General features: G+C 35.3%; 3 protein-coding genes across 4 annotated transcripts; 2 read left to right on the forward strand and 1 right to left on the reverse strand.

The window, feature by feature from the left end:
• The first annotated feature begins 4,345 nt into the window (after window positions 1-4,345).
• On the forward strand, window positions 4,346-7,493 carry LOC140986924 (acyl-CoA-binding domain-containing protein 1-like). Its single transcript, XM_073455341.1, has 6 exons — window positions 4,346-5,145; window positions 5,401-5,503; window positions 5,605-5,711; window positions 6,279-6,370; window positions 6,748-6,845; window positions 7,117-7,493. The coding sequence occupies exons 1-6, from the start codon at window positions 4,688-4,690 to the stop codon at window positions 7,294-7,296; spliced, it is 1,038 nt and encodes a 345-aa protein (XP_073311442.1). The 5' UTR covers window positions 4,346-4,687; the 3' UTR covers window positions 7,297-7,493.
• A 1,789-nt stretch (window positions 7,494-9,282) lies between these two features.
• LOC140986147 (luminal-binding protein 5) lies at window positions 9,283-13,345 on the reverse strand. The gene is made up of 8 exons (XM_073454181.1): window positions 13,123-13,345; window positions 12,176-12,443; window positions 11,861-12,075; window positions 11,536-11,778; window positions 10,645-11,124; window positions 10,376-10,530; window positions 10,204-10,286; window positions 9,283-10,010 (listed from the first exon to the last, which is right to left on the reverse strand). Exons 1-8 carry the CDS (start codon window positions 13,178-13,180, stop codon window positions 9,512-9,514), a joined length of 2,001 nt encoding a protein of 666 aa, XP_073310282.1. The 5' UTR covers window positions 13,181-13,345; the 3' UTR covers window positions 9,283-9,511.
• A 2,852-nt stretch (window positions 13,346-16,197) lies between these two features.
• Window positions 16,198-20,329, forward strand: LOC140986099 (importin subunit beta-1-like). Of its 2 annotated transcripts, none has more exons than XM_073454096.1 (3): window positions 16,198-16,380; window positions 17,050-19,517; window positions 19,617-20,329. In XM_073454096.1, exons 2-3 carry the CDS (start codon window positions 17,101-17,103, stop codon window positions 19,813-19,815), a joined length of 2,616 nt encoding a protein of 871 aa, XP_073310197.1. In that variant the 5' UTR covers window positions 16,198-16,380; window positions 17,050-17,100; the 3' UTR covers window positions 19,816-20,329. The 2 variants fall into 2 exon arrangements, with proteins under 2 accessions (XP_073310197.1, XP_073310196.1); XM_073454095.1 differs by having other exon boundaries at window positions 17,094-19,517.
• Window positions 20,330-21,366: the final 1,037 nt, after the last annotated feature.

The following is a 21,366-nucleotide window of genomic DNA, read 5'->3' on the forward strand; positions in this document are numbered from 1 at the left end:
GTTGTAAGTTGTAACACCTTATGACAACGTACAGCGGAATAATATCACACAATTAAATAAAATAACACAAAAATATTTATGTACAAGTGAATATAATTGTGCGATGTCTCAAGGCAAAATAATCACTAGAAAAGAAATCGAGTTCACAAAATCAATATTAGTGAAAGAATGAAAAATTATTTTCCTTAACAAGTCAAGTAAGTAAATTGCACCTAAAATATCAATAACAAAAATAACAAAACACAAGAATGGAAATACGTGCAGCCAAAATTTGGAGCAACGGAATAATTCTTCAATCAACACTTTGTACGGGTATTGTTTTAAAATGTCTCCAACACGTCATAGAAACATAGTAAAACAGCGATCATTAGTCTTTACGAGTTATTAAAAAAATTCTCTCGTATCTCGCTTAATCTTTCCTCTCTAGCACTTTCAACAATTGTGCAGTAGTTATTTTTCAATATATAGACTTCTATTGATCTTGATAAGCTTGAATATATTCCTACAAAATAAGGAAGTAATCTTTCATTAAGAAACAAATTCTTCTAAATAATAAACAATCTACAGTGAAGAAACTTGATATTCTAGAAAGGCAAAATTCATATGCAAAATCTTATCAAAAGAGAAAATCATTTATGAGATAAATTTGTATCTTGCTTTTAAACATTTCATTTCAATCTCTGTCTTTTTTCTTTTAGGAGAAGATAAGCACAAACAAGTATATTCAAGTTTATGCAACTCCATTTAGCTCCCCTTGAATTTGAAAACATATATCCCCTTGAATTTTAGAACATTAGCTTATGTGTTGTTAACAGTGTTGACAACACAAAGATAAAAACATTCATCAATTAGATTTAATCAGAGTATTCAAAACAGGAAAAAAAAGAATTTAACACCTTATATATTCAAATAATAATAAACAAAACAAAGCACAATTAAGAATATGAGGAATGATAAAATATCAACGGTCAATTTCATCTTTCTTGAGTATATTCATGAGTACCAGAAGGTCCACCATTTGAAGTTTGTGTACTGCTATCTCTTTTTTTGTCCAGAATGGACACCCACGTCCAATAAAAGCATGTAATGATCCACTTGAGCTTCATAGTGAATGATCAATCCTTTGGCTCAAACGATTTGCTTAAGTGCAAAGTCAATCTTGACTTGTAAAAAAGTAAGGGCAAGCTAGATAATCAGAGGTTGAATATGTGTTCCCAACTTCTGGGGCAACATTTTATTCTGACCGAGGAAGATCTAGCTTCCTATTTCCTTTAAAGAGGGTAGGGGAAATCTTCAAATCTTCCGTCATCATGGACAAATGTTCATCGATGTCTCGGATGAATCCTTGTGATTCCAGGATCCCATAGATAAGCGAAGGAAAAGGCAGTTTGGTTGACTTTAATCCTCCATCAAAAAACTGTAACATAGTCTTAAAAATCATCTTTCCAAAGTTAAAATTCTGCTAGTGTCAATGGAAAACAGCATAAAATCTTGTGACTTGGTGACCACAGTGGAATTGGTTGATGGTGTCTTGTTGTTCACTGCTGTTTTGTGAAGCACATAGTATAATGAAGTTTTGTTGGTGGTGGAGAAACAGCTTGGATGACCAGGTAATTGTGTTATCAACCCTCCAGCGAGTACAACAGTAACCTCATTAATGTCGGGTTAAGCCCCTTCTTAATCCTCGGCGAGAGTGTTGTATTGAGCATTGATGGTGTCGGGATTGAACTGAAAGACATGATCTCAAACAAAATCTCTATCAAACTTGGCAGATCTCTCATCACTCACGCTGGATGTGAGATTGGCGAAGAACTCTAAGATGAGCAAGTGCCAGTAAAGAGCAACTGCAAATACATTGGACAAAATCCTCTAGTATTGAAGAATTCATCCAAATTATATCTCTCGTACTCATCCAGATCAATATTCTTCTCATCAATAAGTCCTCTATTAGTGTAGAGAGGCCAAAGAGCTGCGGATTTTTCTAAGTAGAACTTCTGAGAGAATGCGAGAGAAAAGTCATAATCTTCTTCGTTGATGTTGTCTTCTGTGTTGGCAACATTTCCCTCAACATCCTTGTTCTCAGCAATATCATCATCATCATCAAATTCTTCATCATCAGAGGTGGAAGAGGAACTATTAGTCTGGTCAGGCCTGTTTTCGGCAAATTCCAGTTTCATTTCTGGATCAAGTTCGTCATCGGATTCTTCAGCAATAAGCAAAGATGCAGAGCCCTTTTCCTTTTTTAAATTGATCAAAAACCGAGAGAGGGAAACAACCTCCTAGTCAAAGAAATTTGTTCCTTGGGAACCTCATTTTCTTCAATGGATGAGGAAATTTCTTCATCTTCGTCGGTGGAGCTGCTTGCGGGGACATGAGCAGTATTTTCCCTAGGAACAAACTCATAATCGACGTTCTCTGAATCATCACCAGAGGTGTACTATGGGTCAACAAACGACGTTATAGTAGATGATCAGCCCCTTCAAGATGAGTTCTATGCTTGGGGTGACATCCTACTTCTTGGTGGTCCACTTATTTGCCTAGATTTATAAGATCTGAATTTTTGTCTAAACCATACTATTTTTGGTTTCCAAGAACTATTTCTATTTCTTTCACTTATGGTATAAGAATGAGATCTAAAGCTCTTCATTTTTTGCCTTTGTGACTTGCTTCCAATTATCGTTGAAAGATGATTTTCTTTACAACATAAAGGAGTATGTTTATTAATATCCTTTAATATTTTGAAATTCTTTTGTATTGTTGTCATATGACATCATTCTGCCAATTTTCTTTCAAGAAAATAGGCTCGTCTAGCCATAGTATCTGGATTTTCAAGGATGTATTCTCTTATTAGCATTTCTCTCTAACATTATGTATTCAGCCAGTAAACATTTGTCGCGTAAATCAAGACTATACAGAGCTTAAGCATTTTTGTTAGTTCTATGTATCTTGACTGCTAAAATAATATATCCCTACAAATTGTGTTTTAAATAGAATAGAAATTAGTCATGATATCTCGCTAAGAGATTCTCCAACTAAAACTAACTATTTGGTTTCTACCGAAGTCATGTCCCAAGCAATTTTAATTGATCTCATAAGACTCATTTCTAAAAGTTTCAAACGTTCATGTTGCGATTCTCATAGCCGATGTATCATCTATAAGATCTTCTCTATTTTTGAAGTTCAATATATCATGGTTAACCATAACTCCTTAAGAATGTATTGGTTCCAAAATAGATTTATTATAAGGTGTTTGATGCAAGGAATTTAACTTCTCCTTGACCTGGTTATCGCGGGGTGTGCTTCTCCACCAACCTGGAAATCATTTCGGGGTCCTCCCATATTTATGTCATAGGATCCCACACTTTCCCTTGGTGATTCTTGTATTCTACTAACTAAGGGTTGTTCACCACCTCCGTTTGTGTTATTTTCAGATCTACAACCTTAATATTTACAAAAGACTCTGTAAGACCTTGTAGATTATCCAGACCAAACCTCTCTATAGTTGTCATCAGATTATTGACTTTTCTGAGACAATTTTGATGAGATAGATCAATTTCTCATCGTCGGTTAAATGTTTTCGTATCACTTTTGCCTTGCCTCTTTGACGTAATAAAGGTTCAATATCAAAGGATGATGATAATCTTTTTTCGATATCTTTTTACTAGAACTGAGTTGTTGTTCTATATTTTGGATTCTTGATTGAATATCATTTATTGTTCCAAGAATTTCTTCTTGTTTTTCAAGAATTTTTTCAATTTTACATGGTACATAACTAATTGTCATAGTTTTATACTGTCTTTGGATCTCTCTAAGATCTCCGAAGATTTTAGAGGAATCCAAAACTATTTCTAGAAATTTATTACTTGAATTATAAATTTGCCTTAGGATTCTGATTTGTTCCTTTTTGTTCCTGATATCTATTTTTTTAGATATTCTTGTAAATATTACAAAGTATTGGAATAAGTTTTGTAAATATTTAATCTCGAACATAGGTTCAGATCTATAATTTTATTTGAAAATATCTTCCTCAAATATTTAATCACATAGCAATAATAAATGTGTATGTTTGAATAATTTTACTACGGCTCTGATACAATTTTTATGGCACGGTATAATAATTCTTTAATAAAATAGAATCAAGGGTATCTTGAAAATTTTTTGAAAATACTTATTCTTTAAGGATCGATTTGAGCAAATTTCTTAAAACATAAAGGACTAGTTTGATATATTTAAAAGAAAAAAAGTTTGAATGAAATTTTGTTAAACATGATAAATGAATTGGGTTTTCCGAAATGATAACGTTATGATCCACTAGGGGTTGAACAAATTATTAGGGATTTTAAAAATCGTTTCTCCTTAAAAATCGTGTTATCATCACCACTTTTTTCACGATTACGAAGGAATTTGAGATTAATTTGGAATTTGGACTGCAGAGAACCGCACCGAAGACAACAGCAGGGGCATTGCCCCGAAAGCAGTTACTCATCCAGGTGGCGAAGGCGGCGCTGTCGGGTCCTCCGCCGTCAGCACAACTGCCGGCTTTCCGATTTTTTGCTTTAATGAATGTTCTCTGAATAAACGTATACGAAGCATATATATCATTTCTCTTTCTCTTCCATTGCTCCATTTTAGGGTTCAATTTTTATTTTTATTTTTTTGCTTCGGATTCTTATTTTTTGGTTTTTTAATGGCTGACTGGAAACAATACCTTCAATCGGTGTTCTTCGGGGTGGTTTTCTCATTTCTCCTCGCGAAACTCTTCTCCGTCATCTTTGCGTTTCGTGAAGAGAACCTCGGCATCACTCGATCTCATTCACCCGAACCCGAACCCGAACCTGAACCTGGTGTCCTGGGAGAAAATGAGCCGTTGATTGATGAAGATGTGCGATCGGGTAATAGAATCGCAGCGGAGATCAACGATGACAGTGATACCGATGATGATTGGGAGGGAGTAGAGAGCACCGAGCTGGATGAAACTTTCAGTGCTGCTACAGCATTTGTGGCCGCCAAGGCAGCTGATCGTGCGGCGGTGAAGACATCAAATGAGGTGCAATTGCAGCTTTATGGGTTGTATAAGATTGCAACCGAAGGACCGTGTTCTGCTCCACAGCCCTCCGCTCTGAAAATGACAGCTCGTGCCAAATGGTATTGACATTTAAATAATGCAACGTTTATTCTCTATTCGTGCTAGTTAATGACTTCCTGTGGACTTTGATTGCTGTTTCATACTAGCGGTAAAGAAAAATTGAATCTTTTTGTGTTTATAGGAGTTTTACTCTTACTTTTCGCCAAATATGTCGATTTTCATTTTTCTCTGTCATGGAATTTCCACGCGTAATGTACTGCTTTTGCAACTGGATGCCTTTTGACTGTTCTTGGCTAAATTTTTTCATCTGCTAGGCAAGCTTGGCAAAAGTTGGGTGCCATGCCTCCTGAAGAAGCAATGCAGAAGTACATCGACATTGTTACGGGGTTATATCCCTCTTGGGCTGCTGGTTCAACTGTGAGAATAGAGTCATTTTTTATTTTTAATGAGTTTATCCGTTGATGCGCTCATATCAAACATTGTTGTTTTTCGGTTACTATGGCCGTCACTTGTTGCAGAAGAAGAGAGAAAATGAGAGCAGTGATGTCTCTATTTCAGGATCCAAAGGACCGATGGGTCCTGTATTTAGCACCTTTGTATATCAAGAAGAAACTGGAAGCGAGATGTAAGGATTCCGACTTATCTTATATGCTTACGATCATTAACAATATATTACATCATGTTAAGCTTAGTCTCATTATCGTCTATGTGGTTGCATGTGAGCATCAACAAGAGTCTGCTATTTGCATATGTCAGTCTCTTTCCTTAGAATATTTAACCCACCATATGCAAGCATAAGATAAGATGCTGCATACTTAGTGGTAGAATAATTCATGGAGATCTTAACCACGTTCTCGCATCACAACAAGATACTACCATGGACTTTCAAATTGAATGAGGTCAATATTTAGTTCAAAAGTGGTATATCTGAAATTACAATTCTGATTTCCGTGTTTTCTTGGGCACCCTATATCCATATCCTTCCTGCTGACCTTGCGCATAAGCTTAACAGGTGAATTCACATTCCTTTCATCAATTATTAACTGGACAGACAGGTTTATTTTTTATAGGAATATAATGCACCTAAAGCATCAAATATAATTCAACGAAACCAATCTTATTAGTAGTGCCTTTCATTTGCGATGATCTGGAGAGAAGAATTTAAATTCAATCTCTCTGGTTTTTCTTGAAGAGCATTGGATTCTATACATTTGTTTGCACAAGAAGGAGATGAAGAGAATCTGATCAAGTGCATGGATAACGGTGTCCCATTGCATCTGAAAGGTAGGTAGACTTTAAATCTCTAAATCCTCGTTATTCCTTGGCATAATTATGGTTATGATAACAATGCAACACTGTCAAGTTCGGATCAGTTGGTGACTATCTATAAGTCAGATATCTCTAAACAGGAGAGAAAAAAAGATGAGATATTAAAACTGATATTAAGCTGTCAATGTCCTTTGTATGTCCTACTTGTTCTGGAAAGTTGAAAAGAAATTAGCAGAATCGATTAGCACTTCTGTTCAGCATAGTGGTTCGTCATAATTAAATGCCATCCTTGAATTTCGGGATGAGTATGAAAGTTTTTTTTTGCTGTCAAATATATGTATTTGGATCTAATAAGAGCCTCTAATTTAAACAGATTTCTTAAATTATTGTAGATGGAGAGGGTCGCACACCCTTGCATTGGGCTGTAGATCGAGGCCGTATGAATATTACAGCATTGCTTCTGAACAAGAATGCTGATGTGAATGCGAAGGTAGATGATAGTTTATCTTGTGATACTTCTTTTTGAATCTCAACTTCTGAAATGGGAAACCTCTCCCTCTTGATTTTTCGCCCTGACATAAATAAGCCGAGGATTTGAATTTTTTTGAGCCTGATTATAAGATTTGCTCATGAGTATTAATTTTCCATCTTTCGACTGTTTTACACTCTTATCTGATTTCTTGAACTCTTCAAATTACCCTAAGCACGAAGAAAATGAGAGCTGTTGGCCAAATTTTCTAACATATGTCCATTTTTGGAAGGATAATGAAGGTCAAACTGCATTGCACTATGCTGCTATCTGTGTGAGAGCTGCCATTGCCGAGTTACTAGTGAAGCATGGTGGTGATATAGAGATAAAAGACAATGAGGGAAACACTCCATCCGATCTTTGTGAGGTGCACTGGCCTTGGATGCAACGCATAGTCAATGACTCCAGCTAATTATAATTAACATATAATGCTCTTAGAATTACTATTCCACTCATGTATATGGTTACATCGGTATACGTTCTGGGCTGTGTTATTTTTCAACCATCCAGAATTTGGTCATGTCCAAAGATTGGTGACTAAGTTTTTGCTTGTATAGATGAAGAATAAGACAGATTTCGATTTACGTAATCTAATTCCTGCTTCTTCCACTGTCGATATTATAGTTTCATCTAGTCTAATTGTTACTCGGCTATGTTTTGGACTGTATAATTCGATTCGACATTTGGATGCTAATCAACATTACAAGTCAATCCAACCCTCTGATTCAAATCAACATTTAAAATACAAGATTAAAGATTATTCATTTATTAGCAGGTTTTTTTTAAAAAAAATAAAATTTTCAAAATTAATGTGTGTGGTGCTCCACTAATGTGGACGCTGCAAATTAACTGTAACGTCCGCCAAAAAATATAAGAGTGAGCCAGCTCATTTATTTATTTTAAAAAAAAAAATTCTTTCACAACTTGACAAATCTTTAATGAGTAAGTCTAGACCATCTCACGAAATTTGGGTCAATCTTATCGATATTCACAATAAAAAGTAATACTCTTAGCATAAAAAAATAATATTTTTTCATAGATGACCTAAATAAGATATTCGATCAACGAAATTGATCCGTGAGACCGTCTCACAAGAGTTTTTGTGATTTTTAATTTAAAAAAATGAGACTTGAGAGTCATGTATTTTAAATCCAAATTTAATAATTTTAAAGATAGATCACTTTAAAATGACAAATGATCAGCCAATTTTTTTCCATAAATTATTTATTTGTAAAATATTAGCTAATCTATCTTTAAAAAAACTAGTAATCTTTTTAATATTTTTAAAAAAATCTTTATTTATTTAAATATATGTTAGTTTAGTTTTCGAAAAATAAAGAAAGCTATATGTGTATCGGTCCACTTATTTTTTTTATTTTTACAATTAATATTATTAATAGAATAATAATAATAATAATTAGAATATAAGTTTTTTTGAATTTTTGTAAACAAAATTCTTGAATTTGAACTTTTTTTAAAAAAAAATATTTATTATTATTATCATCGTCATTTCTTATTAATCATATTACTAGTAGAAAAAATAACAATAAGTAGACCGACACAATATACTATCTTTTATTTTTTCGAAAACTAATCCAACACATAATAAAATAAATTTAATTTTTAAAAAATCGCATATTTTTTCGAAAGATAAATTCTGTAATATTTTGAAAATACAGAAAAATTTTTAAACAGTTAATCAATGCACTATTTTAAGATGATTTATGTTTCAAATTAGTTTATACACTAAAAATGAAAGTCGAAGCTCAAATTTATAAATTCGAAAAATAAAAAAATAAGTGCATCATACACATTTTCTTTTAAAAAAAAAAAAAAAAANAAAATAATTTGTTTTAAAAAAATACACAAATTCAATAATTTTAACACAAAAATTTCAAGAATATTCCAAATATTATTATTATTATTATTATTATTATTATTTAAATAAATAAATAAATTTTTAAATAATAAAAAAAAGTACAAATTATTTTTAAAAATAAATCACCTAATATGTTTCAACTAAAGAATTTTTTTGAAAAAAAATTGGTCGACCAATTCATTATTATAATGTGATCTATATTTTTAATTATTGAACTTGAGTTTCAAATTTTATTTTTATATATGATCTCAACTTTCAAATATCATGTTTTTAAATAAGAGATTTGTCAAGTTCTAAAAAAAATTAAAAAAATGAGTTGATAGCAGTTGCTGCAAAAAGCAGCAGCGTCTGCTACCAGGAAGAGAGGGCGTTGCATGTATATAGCACACACACATGGTCGAATTTTAATTTAATTTAGCAAAAGCACAACTCATGATGATGGCTGTTTGAAGTGCGTCATGTGCGTACAAAATATATGCGCACATGCACGTGTGCAGATCGATGATGTATATTACAACATTGAAGAGAGAGACCAAATTCATTCAATTCCCAACCATAGCAAACAAAAAAGGATTCCCCTCTTTGACCTCGAATAATCCCAATCCAAATCCAATCGGCGTGAAATGTAATGAAAAATCCCCTTAAAATACAACACACTGTCCTGTAAACAAAAATTCAAGTTCCTCTAATCCCTCAGTCATCAGTATCAAGGAACCAAACCTAAAAGATTTACCATATACCCAATCTTCTACAATTCATCATGGGCATCTTCGTCGTCTTCCTCTGATTTTCCACCCGGGGCGCCACCGGATCTCTGATAAACAGCGGTGATGATAGGATTACATACTGCTTCGACCTCCTTCAGCTTTTCCTCGAAATCCTCCTTCTCGGCGTTCTGGTTGTCATCCATCCACTCGAGGGCTTCTTTTGTTGCTGTCTCGATCTTCTCCTTCTCATCTGACTCCAGTTTGTCGGCGAGTTTGTCCTTGTCGTTGATTTGGTTCTTCATGTTGTAGACGTAGGTCTCTAGGCTGTTACGCGCGTCTATTCTTTCTTTGACCTTCTTGTCTTCATCAGCAAATTCCTCGGCCTCTCTTACCATCCGCTCGATTTCTTCCTGACTTAAACGACCTTTGTCGTTGGTGATAGTGATCTTCTCCGATTTACCAGAGGCCTTGTCTTCTGCCTTGACGTTTAGAATACCATTGGCATCAACCTCGAATGTGACTTCAATCTGAGAGGTTCCTCTGTTCAGAAAGAAAAGATGCATAACTAGTAAGATCAAGTCTTCAAACGATAAAAACTGCCTAAGGACTGCGTAAGGGCGAAAATGAACTGCTTTTAAGCTAAAGCTTGTCTCGTGACTCCACAAAACCAAAAATTGCAAGTCAGGTTAAATTCGGCTGCATCCTTAGACCAAAAAATTACAATCATACGAACCTTGGGGCAGGGGCTATTCCCGTCAAGTCAAATTTCCCAAGCAATCTGCAGTCCTTTGTCATACTTCGTTCACCCTCAAAGACCTGTCATGGATTTGAATTCAAGTCATCAACTGCAAAATAAGCAGAGGATTACAGTTCATTCGAATTTTCAAGAATGAAATGCCAGTTACCTGAATTGAGACCGTAGTCTGTTGATCCTGATAAGTAGTAAAAACTTGGGACTTCTTGGTTGGTATCACAGTGTTCCTTGGAATCAATTTGGTCATCACCCCACCAACAGTTTCAATACCGAGGGTCAGTGGAGCCACATCCAATAGAAGAATATCTGACATAGGCACGATTTACTAGTTAGAGACTTAAGTCCTTTTATCCAAACTTTTCACAAATTCAACTCACAGATAAAATCAGCTAGAAAATAAAAGAAAATGTTAGGTATTACCTTTTGTTTCGTCACCTCCCTCTCCGCTCAAGATTCCTCCTTGAACAGCAGCGCCGAAAGCAACTGCCTCATCTGGGTTAACACCCTTGTTCGGCTCCTTCCCGTCAAAATAATCCTTAAGTAGCTGTTGGATCTTAGGAATTCTGGTGCTTCCACCAACAAGAACAATTTCATCAATTTGGCGCTTCTCCAATCCAGCATCTTCCATGGCTTTCTTTACAGGTCCCATGGTCTTTCTGAACAAATCATTGTTTAATTCTTCAAACCGAGCTCTTGTGAGAGGTTCTGAGAAATCAACACCATCAAAGAGAGATTCAATCTCCACTCGGACTTGGTGCTGACTGCTCAATGCTCTCTTAGCTCGCTCACATTCTCTCCTCAATTTGCCAAGTGCTCTTTTGTCCTGGCTGATGTCCTTTCCATGTTTCTTCTTTATCAACTTGATGAAGTATTCCATGATCCTCTGATCAAAATCTTCACCTGGGGAGCAATCAAACGTGTCAATATTGATATGAGATTCCTAATATGGTATTCAAACTACCACTAGACCCCAGGACAAAAACAAAACGCTAAACCAGACAGCATTTATCCCACATGCAAACTCCTAAGTTCAAGACGTTGCTGCAGTAGTGAAATAGTAGACAAGAAAATTCAACAAGAAGAGACAACAATATAATATCATCTAACAATCATATTGGTAGTTTTATTTTCAATTCCTATTATAGAGAGGGCCTTGTCGTGAAATACATGTGCACAAGTATATAGCCTCCTAAGGTTCCATTTGGCTTCAGATGAATGTAAAGTTTAATGATTTCTCTCCTTTTTTAGCTTTAATTATATCATGGAATCAATATTTAAAAACAAAGCAAAGAAACTCAAAAAACAGCTTACCTCCCAAATGAGTGTCTCCATTTGTAGCAAGAACCTCAAAAACACCATTATCGATGGTCAAAATACTAACATCAAATGTTCCACCACCAAGGTCAAAGACAAGAATGTTCTTTTCACCACCCTTCTTGTCCAAACCATAAGCAATTGCTGCTGCGGTGGGTTCATTAATTATTCTTGCAACATTCAACCCAGCAATTATACCAGCATCTTTTGTGGCTTGCCTCTGCGCATCATTGAAGTAAGCTGCAGAAAAGAAGATACAAATCATCAATAAATGACATAATATTTCCTCTCCAAGTAAAAGACATAGGGACCAACTATTTACCAGGGACAGTGACAACAGCATCCTTTATCTTCTTTCCAAGGTAAGCCTCTGCTGTCTCCTTCATTTTTGTCAAAATCATGGCACTGACCTCTTCAGGACTGAAGACCTTAGTCTCACCGTCTTTGATTTTGACTTCAATATAAGGCTTTCCATCCTTGTTCACAATCTTATAGGGGGCTAGCTTCATGTCCCTTTGAACTTCTTTATCCTCAAACCTGGTTAATAGCAAGAGTTAGAACAATCGTGATTTTACTCTTATTAACATTTGATGACATAATAAGTAGAATTGAATTCCACCAAAAAAAGGTTTATTACTTTCTTCCTATAAGTCGCTTGACATCAAAGACGGTCCTTTCGGGGTTAACAGCTGCCTGATTTTTCGCAGCCTCTCCAATCAACCTCTCATTGTCGGTGAAGCCAACCCACGATGGGGTGATGCGGTTTCCTTGATCGTTCGCTATGATTTCAACATGTCCATTTTTGTAGACACCAACACATGAATAAGTTGTCCCAAGGTCTATGCCAATAACTGTTCCAATTTTTTCAGCCTCCTCTTTAGCTATGGAAAATGCAAATAAACTTCCTGTTTCAAGAGATACATCAACACGTTAATTACAATGAATTTTATCATGACATAAGATACGCCACTTTGTGTTGTACAAGTCAGAGCAATCACATCAATTAACCAAATGAGTTGCTTAAATAGCAAAAAAACTACATTCCATCTCCTCGTCAGAAAGTAATCTCATAAATTCTATTCCTAATTCATTTGATTTATATAGATATTTAATAATTTCATCACCTTAAAACACCGAATAAACACACAAGATAATCCATAAACGATAAATGCACTTCGAATCCTTCAAAAAAGGGATATTTTTTTTAGAAAAAAAATGGCAACACCACCACACCAAATCTGTCATAATTAGCACATTAGAAAAAACAACCATGACTAGAAAACAAGAAGCAATACGCCAGATCAACGATTCTTTCACCAGTAAATCATCATAGCATGACCACCAAATCAAAATAAGATCATTTCCAACTTCAGATCTACAAAACGGCAGCCCTTACAACGACATAAATCTGGATCGACATATCTAGAAGCCATATAATAACATTTCCTCAACAACAGAAAGCATTATTCTCAGAAATGCAACACAAGAAGCTAAAAAGGAAAATATGAACCAAAATCAAATCAGTACGCAAACATTTCAGCTAAATATGATGATTTCCATGGAAATAGGAGAGAATATCCGAACCGAGCAAGATGATCCCGAAGACGACCGAAGATGCGCGTCTCTCCCACGCGGCAGCCATATCCGTGAAGCTCAACAATGGAGAATACTATGTTTTTCTTCTGTGAGTTTTGTGTTCAGGTTTCCGAATGAATCTGTAATGGGGAGACTGAAGGTGGAGGGATGTTATATAGCAAAACACTATGCAGGCAAACAGGTGATGACGTGGACCAATGATCTCTCGTGTATGATGTTTGTCTTCGTGTGGCCTTTGAATTGGGAAACAGGTGCTCGCTAGGCCACCTGTAGAGGATAATCGAGTCATTCGCACTGACGTGGACCAATCAGAATCGGAATGTGAAGTTGCTGACCAATGGGCTTCGTCTGAGAGTTGGGATCATCGTGACCGTTGGTTTGGAGAACAAGTTCTGTTGATCAATTTATATAATATTAATTATATCATTAATCAATTGAGGAAATCATTAATGGGAATATAATCATAGCCAGTTTTTTAATTTAATTAATTAAAATAAGTAATATTAAATTGTAATTATTTACCAGTGGCGAGGATTTGAAACCCCGTGCCCTATTTTTATTTTTTTGAAACTTAGTTTTATTATAAAATTTAAATTTTTTTTAAGAGACCTAATAATGTTGATAATAAACAATAATAATCATATTTATAAATTATTAATAAAATAATAATGATATTAAAATTTTTGAAATTTACAAAATCAAATAATACTATTATCAAAGTTAGGGATGAACAAAATTTTGATTAAATCAAGATGATTAAAAGAACCGATTTGATTCGAAAATTGAAACCAAAAAAATCAAACCGACTCAAAAATTGATTGGTTTGACTTGTATCCAAATTAAACAATTTATTAGGAAAAATTTTTGAAAAAAGAGAGAGAAATAGAAATTTTCATTTTTTATATGTATACATATTTTAAATTTTAATTTGCAAGCTTTTTAAATTTTCAAATTCGAAAAATTTTGTTTTTTTACACATTCAGTGTGTTTAAAATTTTCTGAATTGTTTCAAAAAAAAAGTATATGAATCTTTTTAAAAAAAATAAACTTAGTAAAAATTGAATATTGTGAAACTTACATAATTTTAATTGTGATTTTTTTATCTTAAAATGTTTAATTTTAATATTTTTTATATAAATAAATAAGGGTAATAATAGTCCGCACAACCTAACCTTTGCTCAACAGAACTAGGCTCCTAAAAAGTTGCATTCTATCATTTTTAAAAGATCAAAGAACTGTTGAGATAATTATATTTGCTAGAAGATCGATTGATGGTCCAACTCTAAGGTTGGACTGCCAAAAGAATACTAAAACGTGACCTAGCCTGTGTTTAGGGCTCGATGTTCATCACTTGGAAAGGAAGTGAATGAAGGGGGGATAGCGTGAGGAGCGTACAAGGCTGAAAAATTACGACATGTGTCACAGTCGTTAAAGTTGTCAAAATGGACGTCTATCCGTCAAATTATGAGTCATGACGAGTTGCGATCAATCCGTCAAATATAATTAAAAATTGAAAGATTTGTCATTCTCATCTCGTCAAATAGCGCTGGTTGGATTGACAATATCTCAACTCGCCCCCTAGCTTTTTTTGACAACTCTAACCGTCGCAAATGTTATTGTTTTGTTTTGTTGTTTTGCCACTATAGATATAAAAAAGATATCAGAAATAATATGAGTGAGTTGTAGGAGTTTGAGACATACTCAAATTATGTGGATTGTAATCTTATCAGTATTGTTACGTGGCGTTTAGATTATTGTATGATTATAATATTTGAGTTACAATATTATTATCAGCTATAATCTTGAGTAAAACAACAACACTCAATCTTACTATTAGTATTAAAGCTCATCTATTTGGCTAAACTTTATCTAGAACCACATTTGAAGAAGTTATTAAATTTGAATAAAAAGTATCTTTAATGATATTACTAGCCACGTGATTTGCATGTGTAGAAAGCGGAAATGATTTTTTTTTTAAATGAATGTAAAATAATTTGTGTTTATCTCTCTGTCTTAAAAAATATAATAGAGATTTATAAATTAAAATTTGTCGACCAAAGAGACCATCAATTACTATGATGACATTTTGCTTCATAAATTCGAATGATTATTGATGTGATCCAAGTAAATCGGGTACGAGAGAAGTGGGCAATCTACCAGATCGAATTAATAATTTTGTGTTTAGGGAATTTGAGTAAAGATAATGGCTTCAATGATACATGCAAACAATGAAAAGAAATCGTGAATGGGCGTCGGAGGGGTGTCCTGCGTGACCACTCCGATGCTTAATTCAGTAGGTTTTCGGATGAACACAAGTAATATTTGATAGAAAATATGTAAATGTTTGAGTTCAAAGTTTTTCAGAGCCTGTAAATGACATTAATACCTGCTTATTTATAGTAAAATATGTGGTATGTACCTCGTTTCCCGTGCCATATACTAAATATCTCAAGTCGGCTGCTCATGCTTATAGCTTCTGATTGCTTCTAGGACACCCCTATTCCAAGTGGTTCTGACAAATTTAGACAGCCTGTATCAATCACACTCGAGTGTGGTGCAATTCTCGAGGTGACTCGGGTAGTATGGCACCCGGGTATTAGTTTGAGGGCCCGGGCTATAATGATGATTGCCCGGGAAGAGAAGAAGTGCCCGGGTCCTCAGGAAAGTACCCGGCACATTGGTTCTGATATGGGCTATCCAAGTTATAATCCGGGTTAATGATGACCCTTATACTTATGAGATATCACCAATTATTATAAAAAGAGTCATTTTTCATTGTAAAAATATCATCATAGAAAATATTTTTTTTAATATTATTGAAAATACATGAAGAATTAAATTAAATTAAATATATATTACGTTAGAATATAATGGGTAAAATTGCTTTCGAAAACTAATCAGTAAAAACGAAGATGAGAAAATAAGATAAAAAAGACTTTTATAGAAAAAAAATACAAATAAAAAATACTTGTAATAATTTTTTGTTTAAAAAATGTATTAAATGTTGTCTAAAAATGGAATCTTGCTGGTCCAATCCGTAGTCTATAAATCCACTTTGGAGGGAAATACATGGAATGATTACTGCCAGATGTATTTCATTTAAGCTTTTAAGGTTTCAGCTCTGCTGTACAATTGCACCTCTCTCTCTCTAGGAACCACTTCATTTAGGGTTTGCAGTAGGCGCCGTTTTTGGATTTCCTCGATCCTTGAGTGGAATCTCTTCTCCTGACAAACAACTTTCCCCAGGTAATTTTCGTCGCAATCTAGTGGAGTTCAGCTTCGGTTGTTGATTGATTACTGTATCCGCGTATTGTATTGTACTGATCAACTTGCTTAGGGATTGATGATACGCAGTGGTTACTTATGAATGTGAAAATCTTAGTTGGGAGTTGGGTCGATATATGTTGATAGATCAAATTGCTTTCTGAAGTTGTTTATGTAGCGGACAGCTTCGGCTGATTTTGTTAGCTTTTGGGTTATTCCTTCCCCTTTTTAACTGTTTTCACGTGGTCTGGTTCCTTTTTTTTTCTTTGTATATGGTTGGAGGAATTAATGGATTATTGTTAAATTGCAGTCGTTTCCCATTATTGTAGATGTAGATTTTATTGGGTTTGAAGGATCAACTTCGGATCTATTTTTGGGTTAGTTTTGTTTACTGAATTTTCATACTGTATGAAAATGATGGATGTAGCACATATATTATGGAGGTTTGGTTATGAAAAAAGCAAAGGACTTCATTTTAGTTGATTTTACGACTGTCAATATGCTAACTGATTCTCTTTAGATGCACTTGATTATTCTTAAATAAAACATAAATCTTTTTAATATTCATAGCTATTGACTTCCTAAATGAGTATTTGTCCATTTTTTAAGTCTTTGACATTTAGAAAGACCTAATCCTGGTTTCTATTTTAGCTGTGTAGTCATGGTAATCTGATCCTCACATGTGAACTTGACAGGGGAAATATGGCTATGGAAGTCACTCAAGTTCTTCTTAGTGCACAGTCAGTCAATTCAACTTTAAGGAAGCATGCTGAAGAAACCTTAAAACAGTTTCAGGAGCAAAACCTTCCTGGTTTCTTGTTTTCCCTATCTGGAGAGCTCGCTAGTGAGGAGAAGCCAGTTGAAAGTCGTAAACTAGCTGGTTTGATTTTGAAGAATGCTTTGGATGCCAAGGAGCAGCACAGGAAGTCTGAGCTCGTGCAGAGATGGTTATCATTAGATGCATCTGTGAAGAGCCAAATCAAGTCATGCTTGTTACAGACCCTCTCGTCTCCAGTATCTGATGCTAGGTCAACAGCCTCACAAGTCATTGCAAAAGTTGCTGGCATTGAACTACCGCATAAGCAGTGGCCTGAGCTTATAGGATCCCTTTTATCAAATAGTCACCAGGTCCTTTTTCATGTTAAGCAAGCCTCACTCGAAACTCTGGGATACATGTGTGAAGAAGTTAGCCCGGAGGTTGTTGATCAGGATCAAGTAAACAAAATACTGACAGCTGTTGTCCAAGGCATGAATTCTAATGAAGGAAATACAGAGGTTCGACTTGCTGCCACCCGAGCTCTATATAATGCTCTTGGATTTGCCCAGGCCAACTTTTCTAATGATATGGAGTGCGATTACATATTGAGAGTTGTTTGCGAGGCCACACTCTCGCCAGATGTGAAAATTCGGCAGGCTGCATTTGAGTGTTTGGTCTCAATAGGGTCAACATATTATGATAAATTAGCTCCATATATTCAAGACATTTTCAACATCACATCCAAGGCAGTCCGAGAAGATCAAGAACCTGTTGCTCTTCAAGCAATTGAATTTTGGAGCTCAATATGTGATGAGGAGATTGATATTTTGGAAGAGTATGGTGGTGATTTCACAGCAGACTCCGATGTCCCATGCCATTATTTTATCAAGCAGGCACTCTCTGTACTTGTTCCTTTGTTGTTAGAGACACTTCTTAAGCAAGAAGAGGATCAGGATCAGGATGAAGGTGCTTGGAACCTTGCAATGGCTGGTGGTACATGCCTTGGTTTGGTTACCCGTACTGTGGGGGACGACATTGTACAACTTGTGATGCCATTTATTGAAGAAAATGTAACAAAAGACGATTGGAGGCAAAGAGAAGCTGCCACTTACGCGTTTGGTTCTATACTGGAAGGTCCTTCACCTGAGAAGTTAACCCCTATTGTCAATGTTGCTCTTAGTTTCATGCTCACAGCTTTGACTAATGATCCCAATAGCCATGTAAAGGACACCACTGCATGGACCCTAGGCAGAATATTTGAATTTCTTCATGGTTCAACCATGGTGACCCCCATTATTACCCTGACAAACAGCCAACAAATTATCACAGTTCTCCTCCAGAGCATGAAAGATGCTCCTAATGTTGCTGAGAAAGCCTGCGGTGCTCTCTATTTTCTTGCCCAAGGTTACGAAGATGTGGGATCTACATCTCCCTTGACACCTTATTTCCAAGAAATTGTTCAGTCGCTTCTTAATGTTACTCATAGAGAAGATGCTGGTGAGTCTCGACTTAGGACAGCAGCATATGAGACCCTAAATGAAGTAGTTAGGTGTTCAACTAATGAAACAGCTCACTTAGTGTTGGAACTTGTCCAAGTGCTCATGACAGAGCTTCACAAGACTCTAGAGGCGCAGAAACTTTCATCTGATGAGAGAGAGAAGCAAAATGAATTGCAAGGCCTTCTCTGTGGGTGTTTACAGGTTATCATCCAGAAATTAGGAGCATCAGAATCCACTAAGTATGCCTTCATGCAGTATTCAGATCAGATCATGAATCTTTTTCTCCAAGTATTTGCTTGTAGAAGTGCTACGGTCCATGAGGAAGCAATGCTTGCTATTGGTGCGCTTGCCTATGCTACAGGTCCCAACTTTGCCAAGTACATACCAGATTTTTACAAGTATTTGGAGATGGGTCTCCAGAATTTCGAGGAATACCAAGTTTGTGCTGTTACAGTTGGTGTTGTGGGCGATATCTGCAGGGCACTGGAGGATACGGTCCTACCCTTTTGCGATGGAATCATGACTCAGCTTCTGAAAGACTTGTCAAGCAACCAGCTGCATCGTTCTGTGAAGCCTCCAATCTTTTCATGCTTTGGTGACATAGCTTTAGCAATTGGAGAAAATTTTGAGAAGTATTTGATGTATTCCATGCCCATGCTGCAGAGTGCAGCCGAGTTGTCGGCGCACACAGCAGATGTTGACGATGAAATGCTGGAATATACTAATCTTCTAAGGAATGGAATTTTAGAGGCATATTCTGGGATATTTCAGGGCTTCAAGAATTCTCCTAAGACCCAACTCTTGATTCCATATGCGCCTCATATCCTGCAGTTCCTGGATAGCATATACATGGAGAAAGATATGTGAGTAACTCTAATCTTATAATTTGTTTTTGAGTTCAGATTTTGCTTTTTTTTTTTTCTTAAATCTTCTTATCTAATTGTTTTATCCATCCATATTAGGGATGATGTTGTCATGAAAACTGCAATTGGAGTCCTTGGAGATCTAGCTGATACTTTGGGAAGTAATGCTGGTTCTTTGATTCAGCAGTCTTTATCAAGCAAAGACTTTTTAGATGAATGCTTGTCTTCAGAGGACCATTTGATTAAAGAATCTGCTGAGTGGGCCAGGATGGCCATTAATCGTGCCATATCTGTCTGATATTGTGTCCACCTGGAAAATATTAGATTGCCTTCATATATATGGTTATGTAAAGTCGGGATCCAAGTTGGACGATAGTTGTGTCATGCCGATCATTGTCATTTGCTGATAGCAGAAGTGTTTTTCTTCTTGGTGTTGCTAACTCATGCATCAGCATCAGTGGATATGGGTTCTTTTTCCATGAGATGGAGTTGGGTAAAGGAGCATCTGAAAACTTTCTTGAAGGACCGAGACGGGGGGTTGTCTATTTTGGTGATTGCGTTGGAGAGGGAGATGATTTTGAACATGCTGGATGGAAATATTGGACACATACTTGTTCCAAGCTAATTTTTAGACTAAAATGGTGGTGTTAGTTGGAGATATGCGATCTTGTATATCTGGTGCTACTTGCTCGTTGGGTGATCAAGCGATAACTGTACTAGTGCTACATTTTGATTATGCGGGATCGAAACCAGTCACCCGTCGCCTTTTTCTGACATATTTTATATATTTTAATCGCATACATCATTTTTTCCATTTATTAGTTGGTCTTTATTTTGCATTGGTCCATATCATCTATTTGCATTAAATTTCATTCATTTAGTTAAATTAGCAGTCATATGGGGGTGGTGTCATTAAATCTCAGTCAGGTTATGTATCATTTGTTTTTTAGGTTGTGTATAATTCTTGTTTCACATTATTTATAGTCAAAAGACTATCTCTCCGTGAGAACATGCATGCTGCTGCTCTTTTCTATGCTAAAGGTACAATTTTTCTTCTTTTGAATGTAGAATAGATTTTGTTTGAAACTGCTCAAGATTTGGATTTTGGCATGTCATGAAATAGTGATGACATAGAAAAGGTTGAGTATATAAGTTTATATGCCATTGTATATATACATGATTTGTTATCTCTTTTATACTCGGATTTTTTTCCTTTTTCAATGTAAAGCTTGTTCAGAAATGGTGACGGTTTATGTTCATAAGATTTGTGAATGTTAGTGGCTTACTTATCTTTATGTATATTTATGGGTCCGTTTGTTCATATGATTCATATTCCATCGCAGTATGTTGTTACAATTCCAAGTCCTCGATCCGTTAGTAATTTGGCCTCGGTGGAACCATCAGTTAACCGAAAATGTACATATATATAATAATAAATTATGCATGCCCAAAATGTATATATATACATCCCAATTTGTTATAGAATCACATGTATGACGAAGATGGTAGAGGAGTAAGACAAGTGACTCAGCCCCTTCGCGTCACTTCCTATCTATCAACCCTTCTTGGCCACTAAATCTGAAAGTTATCCTTTTCTCCTACAAATCATTATATATAATAATAAATTATGCATGCATGTGTGTAAAAGTATAATAAATAATAATTTTATTAAATTTTATGTTTAATTTAATTAGAACTTCAAGTAATGATTAATGAATTATTGATATAAGATATTTTGCTGTTGGAAAATTTTGAAATAAATCGAGGGATGTTTCGAAAATAATAGTAATATAATAAAAAAAAAGACTGTACACGTCAAAACAATTACTCCCCCTAACGATCCTTTAGT

This window comes from Primulina huaijiensis, chromosome 10 (genome assembly GCF_012295235.1).
Source record: "Primulina huaijiensis isolate GDHJ02 chromosome 10, ASM1229523v2, whole genome shotgun sequence".
Classification (NCBI taxonomy): Eukaryota; Viridiplantae; Streptophyta; class Magnoliopsida; order Lamiales; family Gesneriaceae; genus Primulina; species Primulina huaijiensis.

What these genes read in the sequence shown, in the direction of transcription:
- LOC140986924 (XM_073455341.1), top strand. Translation starts at nt 4,688, where the DNA reads ATGGCTGACTGGAAACAATACCTTCAATCGGTGTTCTTCGGGGTGGTT. An exon ending in ATGACAGCTCGTGCCAAATG is followed by an intron (nt 5,146 to 5,400) that starts GTATTGACATTT and finishes TTCATCTGCTAG; the next exon opens with GCAAGCTTGGCAAAAGTTGG. An exon ending in TGTCCCATTGCATCTGAAAG is followed by an intron (nt 6,371 to 6,747) that starts GTAGGTAGACTT and finishes AAATTATTGTAG; the next exon opens with ATGGAGAGGGTCGCACACCC.
- LOC140986147 (XM_073454181.1), bottom strand. Translation starts at nt 13,180, where the DNA reads ATGGCTGCCGCGTGGGAGAGACGCGCATCTTCGGTCGTCTTCGGGATC. An exon ending in CTTCGGGATCATCTTGCTCG is followed by an intron (nt 12,444 to 13,122) that starts GTTCGGATATTC and finishes CTCTTGAAACAG; the next exon opens with GAAGTTTATTTGCATTTTCC. An exon ending in AGACTACGGTCTCAATTCAG is followed by an intron (nt 10,287 to 10,375) that starts GTAACTGGCATT and finishes AATCCATGACAG; the next exon opens with GTCTTTGAGGGTGAACGAAG.
- LOC140986099 (XM_073454096.1), top strand. Translation starts at nt 17,101, where the DNA reads ATGGCTATGGAAGTCACTCAAGTTCTTCTTAGTGCACAGTCAGTCAAT. An exon ending in ATATACATGGAGAAAGATAT is followed by an intron (nt 19,518 to 19,616) that starts GTGAGTAACTCT and finishes CATCCATATTAG; the next exon opens with GGATGATGTTGTCATGAAAA.